We start from the raw sequence: 12,254 nt of genomic DNA, 5'->3' as shown, positions 1-12,254 counted from the left end.
ATGCTCTGGAATCAGACTAGCCTGGATCTGAGTCCCAGCCCCACACGTACTAGCTGCATGACTGTGGGCAAACTGCTGAGCCTCTCTAAGCCGTAGTTTTCTGTCTATACAATGGGGACAGTAATAGCACCAATGAGATACAATTATTGGCGGTTCCAATGAAGTAAGTCCTGTCAAGTCTTACCCATGCCTGACTTAAGTAAATGGCTAACAAATGGTGGTCACTATATACTTGGGCAAGGGATTCTGCCAAGAGAATGAAGATCTTAGCAGTTAAGTTAAAAGGGGACAATTTTGCCAGGAAACCAACTGCACCCTCTACAGTCCTGCCCTGTCCCTCAGGCCTAGGAAACCTCCCAGAGGCACTGACCCTTACAGAGTGGCCGAGCAGTCCACAAGTACGGCCTGCAGGTCTGTGGGACCAGCCACCAAGCAGGGCGACAAGGGTGGCTGGTCTGGGAGCTCTGGCAGCTCACAGCTGGTGGGAGATACAAGTCTCAGCCACTAAAGCCAAGAGGGACGCAACCCAAGATTCACATTTTCTCTGTAAGTGTGAAAACAGGACAGGTCCACGTCTCAGGAGAAGTGAACTTAGAAAAACAGGCCCATGTCTCAAGAGAAGTGAAACTCTTCCTGACCCGGAGGTCTGAGGAGTTTCAGAAAGGCAGAGGGAGAGTACACTGGGTGCTTGGAGGAGAACGAGGAGAAAGTGAGCGACGGTCAGCATACATGTCTCATTCGTACACACTACAGCCAGATCGCGCCCAGTGGGCAATGAGGGGCCACGGTGAAGGCCTTCTTTCCAACAGGGAAACAGCTCTGCAGAGATATGTTTCAGAAAGAGTCTGGTAAAAGGGGCGGGAGGTCTGGAGAACAGGAAGACGAGTCATCCAGACGGTAGGGAGCCAGGACTTGATCTAAGGTATCGAATAAGGAGAGGTTAGAATGGAGAGATATGCAAAGGCAGGAAGATTCAGTAGGACAAGATAAGCAAATGAGATGTGCCAGGCGAGGAGCAATCCAAGGTGATTCTCAGGTGTTCAGCTAAGTCACAACCAGGTGGAAGCTAGCTCGACCCTCCCTCTCAGTCAGGTTTGTTCAGGTCAAAATCCTTGGCTTCACCTTTGACTCCTCTTTCTCTCATACTCCACATTCCGCCCAGTCAACATTCATTCAACAAATAAATGCTCACTGAATGCCAGGCAGTGTTCCAGGTACAGGGGAAGACAGCAGTGAACAAACTAGACCAAAAACCTGCCTTCGTGGAGCTGTATCTTCTAGAGGTGGAAACAGGCAATAAATAAGATAAATAAGCAAAGCATATGGTATGTTAGATTCTGATAAGTATTGGGTTGGCCAAAAAGTTCGTTCGGGTCTTTCCATAAGATGTTACGGAAAGACCCAAATGAACTTTTTGGCCAAACCAATATTAGGAGTAAAACAAAGAAGAGAAGAGTAATAGAAGTGTACGGGGGAAAGAGTTGCAATTTCAGCAATTCCTATCCACTCTCTTCAAAATAAATCCAGAGGGCTTCCCTGGTGGCGCAGTGGTTGAGAGTCCGCCTGCCAATGCAGGGGACACGGGTTCGAGCCCTGGTCCGGGAAGATCCCACATGCAGCGGAGCAACTGGGCCCGTGTGCCACAGCTGCTGAGCCCGTGTGCCACAACTACTGAAGCCCGTGTGCCTAGAGCTCGTGCTCCGCAGCAAGAGAGGCCACCGCAGTGAAAGGCCCGCGCACCGCGACGGAGAGTGGCCCCTGCTCGCCACAACTAGAGAAGGCCCGCGCGCAGCAACGAAGACCCAACGCAGCCAAAAATAAATAAATAAATAAATTTATTTAAAAAAATAAATCCAGAAATAGACTTCACACAACTTCCACTGCCACCAGCATGGTCCAGGCTACCACCATCTCTCAACAGCCTCCTGCTACTGCAATAGCTTCCCAACTCGTCTGTCTGCTTCCGCCGTTGCTCCCCTACAATCTATTCTCAGCATAGCAGCCCACAATTCCACTAAAACATAAGCCAGATGAGGTCACTCCTTCGTCCCAAACTCTCCAAAGGAGGAATAGAAATGGACCAGAAATTCCAAATGCAGCGTCACAGAACACTGAAGGTCTAGCAGGGGCGGGAAACTCTAGGTTTACGGTGGAGCTAATCAGCACGGTGCTTGGGGGCTTAGGTGCAGCTGCAGTGAAAACAGCTGGTTCAGTTGATGGAGAATTAAAATGAGCAGGTCACAGAAAACGGAAAGGGCAAAGGGGCTAGGGACTCAAAGGGCCGGGAGGATGGGACTGAGTTGACTGACCCAGAGATCCCTGAGACGGGATTCAAACACTTTCATACTGTGAGGACTGGGCACAACCACCAGAGTCTGCCTCTACAGTGGTGCAGAGGCCAAGGAGTTGGCCTTTATGTTGAGCACAGAGGGAAGCTGGTGATGAGCTCTCAGGTGAAACAGAATAAAGCGTTTTGGAGGGTGACTAGCAACTGCCTAGAGAAGAGGCTCAAAGGAGATGGAGCTGCAGGCAGGGAGGTGAGGAAGAAGGGGTTTCAGGTCTGCGGACCTAGTCTGGGGACTTGGACCCGGAGTGAAATGGGCATGTGCAGGAAACTCAGCAGAAAGGAGCAATATATTTAGAGACTTGGGGATGGAGGTGCTGGGAGAAATTTCACCCTTGAAATATACACTGAAATGACACAATGTTTATGAAAGAAACCAAGAGGAACCTGAAAGGGCTCAGGGTCCTTGCTTGAAGCATGGTTACAAGTACCTTGGGAGGTACTCAAAGCCTAAATAAAGGATTAACTGTACAATTATTCCAATTTGGGGGATTAGAAAGATTATATCAAAATCAATTGGGATTTGGTAATTTTGAGAAGCTTACTTTAATAAGTTTTAGTTTCCTTCATCAGATTTTCATAGAGAGACTGAAAGTTTGATATAAGTACGAATTTATTGACATCAATTTCCTTAAGCTATTATTCCAACACAGAGAGGGTACTGAAGAGCTGAAGACAATGATAATAAACCCACAAGATCTGAAGTTTTCAAGGCCCACTCCCTCCAGAACAGAGAGAGAGACAGAGAGAGAGAGCAGGAGAGAGGGAGGCAGAGAGAGAGAGAATGAACAAGTCTTCAAAAAGAATCGGAGACTGCTTTCAATTACAGCAAGAATTAATGACAGTTTGACAATTTAAGCATTTTATCCAGAAACACATACTTATTCCATAGATACCAAATTGATTACCATATCACTGAGTTTGAAAATATACAAAATATTTGTTGTTCTTACATACTGAAATTAAAGCCTAATTTTAAAAAGTGCACAGTAAAAACAGCATAAGGAAACCTACAATATCCATGGCATGTGTCCTGTTTTCCGTTTTACTGTCAACATCAAATTCTGGATTTACCTTACTGGTTACAAATATATTTTAAATACTTCAAGGCCATTTACAACACTGACTACTTTACTAGGTCCAACAACGCTCCAGCTTCCTGAAGGCGGCCAGCCCTGGACGTGGAGTCTCGGCCCCGCAGCTCCGCGCAGCAGTAGCAGCTCTGCAAAGAAGTCACCAACCAGCTCTCTGTAAACTATCGACTCTTGTTCTTTTTAGAATTCCCCTGTGCAAAGAAAAATATCAACAATAAGAATGGCAACCTCTAGAAAAATCATTCACGCGGTTTAGACACCAAGCTGTCTGGAAGCCATATTTCACTGTGGAAAACTTTAGTTTCCAAAAGGGGGAACAGCTGATAACCTTGCATCGCTGACTTTTATATGGGAATCACAGAGCGGTTTGTTACTTTTAACTCTCCCCACTTTCTCCGTCCATGAACCTTATTCCCCTGGGGTCTGAGGACAGGCAATAAAGAAAGAAAAGAAAGCTATCTTGGATTTATCAAACCTCAAATATTCATTTTGTTCCAAAGACAATGTAGTTTATGATTTCATAAAGCTGATAAAAAATTTTAGCCTGAACATGTTCCTTTGCTATTGAAATAAACACCTTTTAAAAGGTCTTAATAGGTACTAATTTTGAATATGTGCCAACTAACACCCCAATGGTAATGATTACTGTCAAGGGGAAGATCAGATACCAGTTGAGAACAAGTTAGAGAGAAGATGTCTTAACTTATTCCCAATTCCCTCACATATCGAGATTTGGACTTTCCAGTTTTATGTAACTTTTATTCTTTCTGGAGAGGTTCAAATTCCTACATTTAACTATTACATATAAGTACTTTGTTTCATTAAGTAGGAAATGATTGCAGAATACAAACATTAAGAGCAAGATCATAGCAAACAAATGGTTTCAGGACGTTTACTTGGTATCCAATGGAGACCATGTCAACTCAGCCATAAGATGATGCTATAGCAATTTAAATGACTAATAAATGGGGGGGGTGCAAAATATAGGAACCACAGAATGATCAAAGAAAGGTTAACAATAGAAACTACAAAGTGAAGAAGGATCTCTAACTCAGTGTTTTATTAATGACAGATATTCTAAGGACTAGATTGAAAAGTTCTAAGAGGGCTTAAAACTTCCCTCACTTCTAAGTGGCTGCAATACAATTACCTTTGGGACAATGAGCTTTGCTATACCCCACATTAACCCTTCTCAATTCAGAATCGAATGCCTTCTGCAGCTCTGAGGTCTGAAAACTTTCCCTATAATCACTGTTACTTTTTTTCAAAGGTTAGGTGCTAAAGCAGGCTTTCTCCTACTACTTCCACTAACACATGTGTTTTCTAAATGAGTCGGCTATTGCCCTGATGGAATATCAAGAGGCCAAAAGGGTTAAAGGAGAGAGGACCAACACTCCACGCTCTACCTCCAAGCTCAAGTCCCTGAAGCACAAGTAACTGGAGAACCCGAATCAGAACCACACTGGCTGGTTACAATCATCACAAGATGTCCCAGAAAAGCATCACAGACATTCTCTGAAGCAGCCAGAGGCCAATCAATAACACGAAACTACACTAAGAAGCAAAATTACATAACGCAGATTCTAGTGCATGAACATGATACATTTTCCAAGGAGATACCAACTGAGCGGGATGCTGCTCTGTACCACCACTGGCAGATGCTAAAATGAAGCTATGGTTTGTTCATCTCTATGTCTTCCCCAGTGCCAGCACACAGCAGGAACTCAATACATGCCTGCTAGATCAGTAAGGGGCAGCAGTGGATTTCAAAGAGCACAGGCTGGAGACAGTAAATCCAAGCTGCTGGTGGCAGAGTATTGTCTGAATTACCAAAATATGCCAAGCATCTGAGATGATGCATGAAACCAACTCTCTGGCCTCTTAAAGCTTACCTTGCATGGTAAGAGTATATACATTATGATACAACAAAGAGACATGATACGTGGATATGCCTTTCAACACAAAAACATTACCAATATCTACTGACCCCAGCCTGGACAAGCAGAGGCTTTATGGGAAATGAAATCTAAGAAGTTTTTGGAATTAAAAGGACAAGACAGTCCTAGGTTATATGAATATGTATAAGAATAAATTTGCTAAAGAAGGTTACTCTTCAACAGCACCACTTTAGATTCACATAGATAGAGTAATCGCCATCATAAACCCCCCAAGAATCCTCCTAACTAACAGAACAGTAGCAGAAATGCCAAAAATGCCCAAAATGCCAAAAAGCAACGGTCACAGTGTTAGGGCCTCAGAGGTCAGACCTTCTCTCAACTTATAACTCAATCAAAGAATCTTCATTCTACTTTCAGATAAGAAGACAAGTGAAATGATTTATAAACACTTCAGATCTCTTAACCTTTTGTTCCTGAAACACACAGCAATGAAATACCTTGTATTAAATACATTAAATATTAAATATTACACTGCAGAGGGACCTCTTCCTCCCCTACCTTACTAGACATCTTTAGTGTGTCAATCTCTTCTCTCTGTTTAGATAGTGTCTCGTTCATGCTGCACAGGTGGTCGCTCATCATACTTAACTGATCCTCATAACTTCTCTTGGTAGTTGTCAGCTCATCCTAAATGGCCAGGGAAAAAAGAAAAGAGAAAGCAAGACCCCACTGGTCATACCACTCTAAAGCTTTTTTAATTTAGGAAAAAAATGTTTGAAAAGTAACCTATCAAGATGACCTATCTGATCAATTAATATGAAGGTTAAGCCACAGGCCTAACAGGAGAGCAAAGTTAAAAGAAACAGGGCAGAGGTTTTTCTCAGCCTTCAAAATATGTACGGAATTTCTTTGCAAAAATGAAAAAGTTTCCTTCTATGCCAGGTATAAAAATGTCACAAAAAAAAACAAGAGGGCTATATGATCTTTCTCAATTCTCTTAAGTTTTCCTGAACCTTCGGTGAGGTGGGGAAGGCGGATCTCTGGCACATTCCCACTACCCCACACCTTGACGGCCCACCGCCCTCTGGGCAGGACCCTCCCTGGAAGAAGCACCTTCCTCTCTCTTTCCATCTCTCGGGCTCTCTTTGACCTTTTAAAATCTAATCCTGTGCTCCTAGCTAATCTGATAAACGAACTTGAAACCAGGAGGAAGTGCATGAATTATTTCTTTGCCTGTATCACGTTTATATTTAATAGGGGCTTTCCGGAAGCTAGGCTTTAAAACAAAGCAGTGAGTAAGGAGGAATATTTTGCAGCCCTACCTTTCAGTTTACCTCAGTCTGATGAAACAGTAAAGAGAAGGAACAGAGTCACATGAACAGAACAAGCCTCCCACCCACCATGACAAGCATTAACTGGGAGGAGGAGAAAAAGGAAGGACTCTGGGTAAATAAGTACTATTCAAAGAAATGCTGACTGCAACTACTTACAATTAAAATCAAGTCAGAGCAATAAATGATACAACTACTTCTTGCCTGACATAAATGAGATGTTACTTTAAAATGAGTTAGAAATAAAATGGTTAGAAAAATGTTATGTCTAGAGGTCAAATGCCACCATTTGAGAAAGGAAATGCTGATTTTTTTGGCCCAAGGACTTTCAATGAAAAAACATACTAACACTGCTTAGGTAACATGAACTCACCTGAAGTCTGCTGATGTTCTGACTGGCTACTTTCATCTCTTCTGCCAGTGCCTCTTTAGACTTTTCAGCCAAGGCCAGTCTTCTAGAGAGTGCTCGGCACTGTTAAGTCAGATAACATTCCATTATCCCAGGGACCATTTCCCCACACCAAATTTACTTCAGGGAAGGTTACTAGAAAACAATCCCCCAAACCGAAAGTACTTCCTCCCTTCCTTCCACAAATATCTACTGAATGTCTACAGGCCTTGTACCACAAACTGGACCACACGAAAGAAAGATGTGGTCCTCACTCTCATCATCTTAATAAGGGAAAAAAAGTCTACTAACCCAAGCTCATAGATGTTTTTTCCTAGCTCTAGCCTGATGACCAGTGGCTACAAAACCACCAGAAGTTTCTACATTTACCCAGGATTCATTTACACCCACACTGGATGAGAAGGGAAGTGGTTATTTCAAAAGTGATCAACGGCATCATGCAATATGAATCCTAAGATACTTTTCTTGTGTTTTAAGTCCTTTATTGGAGACCATATCACAGGAACAATAAAAGCTTTACAGCCCCACTCTACAGATGAAAAAAAAAAGTGAGTGCAGGACTTTAAAGATCCCACTTGCTTTCTTTGGGGATTCTAACCAAGGCTATCCAGAGACAGAATAGATCAAGAAGAAAAAAGAAAAATTCTATTTCATACTATTGTTCAAAGAGGGCGTGCCATTAAAAGGATCACTAAATTTTCTGATAAACCATGAGATTGACAAGGAGGATCTGTTAAGACATGTTCAAATGTTATGTCAACATCAGACGCTCAGACTGACCATTCCAGTAAAGTAGTACAGAGGGTTACCGCTTCCTGTTTACAGACAAGGAAAAACTAGAACAATTTAAAAATTCTTGTATCACAATTGTGCTGAAAGAATTTACTAAGATAAGCAAATCTCTTGGAAATAAAACAGCCTCAGAAATTCCCCGGTTACTCATTTCATTCCTCACTAGAGAATTTCAGGAAAGTTCAGCCAACCAAATCAACCACCCTCCTTTAACCACACATCTATCTATGTGCTCAGCACTGAACCTGAAAAAGAGGGAGAGAGTTTTGCAAAGCACGGGTCCTCATGAGGATGACAATCAAGTCTAAGAGAGTAACTCAGAAGGCAGTTAGGGATCCAAACCAGGCCACCACGATGGGCTGCGTGCACTGAGTGGCTGGGATGGTAAGCACTGCAGCAGTTCTATGGTGAGTCGTCCAGCTTGCCGTCCTCCCCGTTTTCTACAGCTCAACAGCTATCACTACTGATCATCTTATCAAACAGGTATGTATCACTAAGCTAGGCACATCATTTATTTCAGCAGGAGAAAAGAAGCAAAGCCCGCCTCCACTCCTAGCAACTGGCTTCCTGTCAACTTCTCCGTCTCTGTAAAATAGGAGAAAATCACAAAGTCGCATCCCAATGAAGGGTGTTGTCTTTCCTTTGTCAATTTCCTTAACAGTTTAAAGCATTATAATTCTCCGTCTAACATCTATAACTAACCTTTTAATAAAAAGTTTCCCATCAGAGACCTTACAGGTATTCTTATATGTTGAGCGACATCCATTCTATCTTATCATTTGTTTCTCACTCTTTGATATCTGTAATTTCTTCCTTCATTTTCTCCCCTTCTCATCAATGAATTTGTAAAATTTTATTATCTTGTATAGTGTTTTTCTAATCCTCTTAAGAAAATGAATTATTTGGTGAGGGAAGAAGAAAATGTAACAAAAAGAAAGATTTTATATTTTTTTAAAGGTTGAAAGAGGTTACATTTTGCATTTTATCATTTACAAAAACTGATTTCCACAAGCTGTCATCTAGAAACTAGAGAGTATTTTAAAAAAAAAAAAAAAGAAAGAAAGAACCAGGCATACTTTGCTTTGAATTTCCCTAAACGAAAATTCCTTGACCTATGAATGTTACCTGCCTATAACTCTCTAAAACAAGATTATAATTATAATCTATAATTATAATGCTCCAAAACATGCTACATAACCATAAGAAAGGCTACCTGTTATATTCACTGCAATAAAGATTTTTGGTTGGTATGTGGACCAATCTATACAAACTCTAACCAAATCCGTATTGCGGACACACAGACTCTGACCTCTCTCTTCCAGTGAACAGCAGGAGGCCAGGACACTGACCTAATTCCTGAAGGGGTTAGAAAAATCCACCTGATCCAATTAACTCTCCACTCACCTCAGCATAAAAATGCACTGACTTGCTGTCAGCCAGCTGTAGCTGAGACGTCAGTTCCACTATCCTTGCCATGTAGTGATTTCTAATTAAGTCTTCCCGAGATTCCACATCTGGAGCCTAAACAGAGCACACATAACTCAATAAATAAATGCCAGTGGAATGAAGCAGTTCTGAGAGAGAAAGAGGAAAAAAAAAAAAAAATTAACATCACTTTAGCAAAAAAAAAAAAAAAAGACATTTCCTACATTTTCCTTTGAAATTTGATGGGAAATCATAGTTTTCCCACCCCTCGGAGAAACTTCAGACAGGGCAGGTAAATATATATTGCAAATTTCTTTTATTCAGCACCCTGCCTATCTCACAATGAAGCTGAGGCTTCAAGAGAACAAAGCAGAAGTGAAGTCTTGGGAGGCCCACCACCAATGGGGCCATGTCTCTCCACTCAGTTTTTATTTGCCACACACCTAACTTTCAAAATCTCAATCTGTCTGACTCCTATGTCCTCCTCTAACTGGAAGAGAACAGGTGAAAGGGGAGCATTTATTGGAACTCCTAAAAATCTGAACATTCTTTTTTCCCCCAAATTATCTTAAAATAGCTCTAATACTCTTAAACATACTATCAAATTAAACTATTTCTATAATGAACAATTTATGGTCCTTGTCCCAGACTAGTTTTCTACTAGTTACTCTAGCAATGACACACCACTCAGTTTAGTTTAAAAATACATGCAGAAGTTCAAGGTTACCTAAAGTATAAGGCTAATAAGGAAATCAAAGAATTTACTTGAACTATATTTACCAGTTTACCATACTGACTGGAAAGCTGAGTGACTTCAGTGTTTTTTTAATGGTTATTTGTAAGCTTACATCTTGTAATATTTCAAAACTAAAATGTGCAAACCTATCTGACAAGCCAAATCTGACCTGGGTTCAGTCACTTGAGGGCTGAAAAGAACTACCAAGCCCACTGATGGTCAAGGCCCTGAAAAGCCCTGCTTTGCCAGCCGGCCCACTGGGAGGGTAATGGCTTGCAGCCACATGCCAGCGAGCTTGTCAAACTGCCACGTCAAGTCATTCAAGGAGGCAATTACAGACAGGCTGTAATTTATTGGTGACAGTTAAAACTGACCCAGAGAGAAAAGCAACATGGATCCACATTTGCTAGAATTGTCAGAAACGCAATTAGATGAAGCTGACTTTTGCCAGATTTTGTCAACAAACATGTGGCAAGATGTTTACTAACAAACAACATGATGTTAAGCACACATTACCTCACTGTCAGACGTCCTGGTTAAAATCCCAATCTAGAACATAAGGGAAAAAAACTTTAGAACAGACTGCTTACACTTCAAACGCAATAGCTTAAACACTTGTGATGTTTTTCTCTTCTCGGTTCACACTGTTTCAAAGCACACTTGCGGGAATTCCCTGGAAGTCCAGTGGTTAGGACTCAGAGCTTTCACTGCTGTGGGCCTCGGGTTCGATTCCTGGTTGGGGAACTAAGATCCCACAGGCTGCATTGCGCGGCCAAAAAAATAAAATAAAACAAATAAAAATAAAATAAGCAACATTAAAAAAAAACAAAATGAACAAACAAAACAACAACAAAAAACCAAGCACACTAGCAGTGGAGCTCTAGACGATTAACCTCAAATCAACCATCTTTCAATACAAAGAAGCTGGACCTACAGATAAGTAACCACAGTCATGATTTCTGTCATGAGGCAGTAATGGATAGTGACCATCACTATTTCCTCTATCAGAATGCTGTTAGCCATTTTCACTGAAACCCAACAAATTGTCTGGGAAGAGAGAGAGGAAGAACAATTTTTAACTCCTCTTGTCATTGCTACGCTTACTTCCAAAGCAGCGGCCAAGGAGACCTAAAGACAGTTTCATGGTGACCATAATAACTAAACATTCCAAACGCAAAACACAAACAGCAAACTCTCTGGCTGAAAGCTCAAAAGGATAAAGAAGAAATATCATTATGACATTAATAAGTATTCAATTCAGATTTAAACTAATGAAAAAGAATATGTATTATAGACATAGTGAAGTGCTGCCAGGTTTTTTAAAGCTTGCTTTTGCGGATTCAGAGTTCAGAAACAGATAGTAGTCATGGTTCTTGAATTCATTTTATTGTTCAAAGTGGAAGGGCATGTGCTTGGGCTCAATAAGTTAAGGAAACTATTGGAAACTCAGTTTTGATGGATTCTGTTAATCAGAGATGACACCCAACAAACAGTTTTCATGGATTCTAAATAATATCCTCAAGAGCACTACTCTGAACTCTGAGCAGTATATGAATGTCATGCCCACCCAGCTGTGAAAGGATCTTTTATGAGACCTTTTTTGATAGAGGAGCCATAATTTTCTACACACTAAAGCAGGAACAGCAATTAGTCTTTCAGTGAAAAACCGTTTACAGTAACACTCATCATTTTAATTTTATACATTCAAATATGAGTACATTTGGCAAAATAAATCACAAGCATGGGATTTACCCCTTATCCCCTTTACTCCTGGGTTATGGTTTGACAATGTGGTACAGCACACAGTCCTGAAAAGGAATGGAATCATATAACTTCAAGAAAAAGCTACAACATTTATAATTTCAACATTTTCTCATATGCTGTTGATGAGAGTTTAAACTAATACAGTCCTTTGAGAAAATAATTTGGCAATAAAGATCAAGGAACGTAAAAACATTCATGCCTTTTGACCCAATAACTCTAACCCTGAGAATATACCCCAAAGAAATCATCTGGATGCAGAAAGAATCTTATGCATAAAAATGAGATGTTATTTAAAATAATAAAAATTATAACCAATGTCCAATCATAGGTAAACTAAGGCATATTCTATACAGAATACTGTGGAATCAATAACTAAGTTTACATAGAGTTTCTAATAACAGGATAAATGTGTATTAACGTTATGCTAAAAGATTTTAAATTTTATATAGTATAATGTCAAC

At 40.8% G+C, this 12,254-nt stretch overlaps 1 protein-coding gene across 3 annotated transcripts in view; it reads right to left on the bottom strand.

The window, feature by feature from the left end:
- Positions 1-2,939: 2,939 nt before the first annotated feature.
- PPP1R21 (protein phosphatase 1 regulatory subunit 21) overlaps positions 2,940-12,254 on the bottom strand; it is a 60,594-nt gene continuing 51,279 nt past the window's right edge. For 2 of the 3 annotated variants that reach the window (XM_061210604.1, XM_061210606.1), the window contains exons 18-22: positions 10,546-10,578; positions 9,273-9,389; positions 7,041-7,139; positions 5,895-6,023; positions 2,940-3,629 (exon numbers count right to left, since the gene is read on the bottom strand). In XM_061210604.1, the coding sequence (XP_061066587.1) occupies positions 3,600-3,629; positions 5,895-6,023; positions 7,041-7,139; positions 9,273-9,389; positions 10,546-10,578 (408 nt within the window). In that variant the 3' untranslated portion in view covers positions 2,940-3,599. The remainder of the gene's footprint in view (positions 3,630-5,894; positions 6,024-7,040; positions 7,140-9,272; positions 9,390-10,545; positions 10,579-12,254) is intronic. The other variant, XM_061210605.1, reaches the window with a different exon arrangement.

This window comes from Eubalaena glacialis, chromosome 14, assembly GCF_028564815.1.
Source record: "Eubalaena glacialis isolate mEubGla1 chromosome 14, mEubGla1.1.hap2.+ XY, whole genome shotgun sequence".
NCBI classification, from domain to species: domain Eukaryota; kingdom Metazoa; phylum Chordata; class Mammalia; order Artiodactyla; family Balaenidae; genus Eubalaena; species Eubalaena glacialis.
This window is presented reverse-complemented; position numbering and strand designations above follow the sequence as displayed.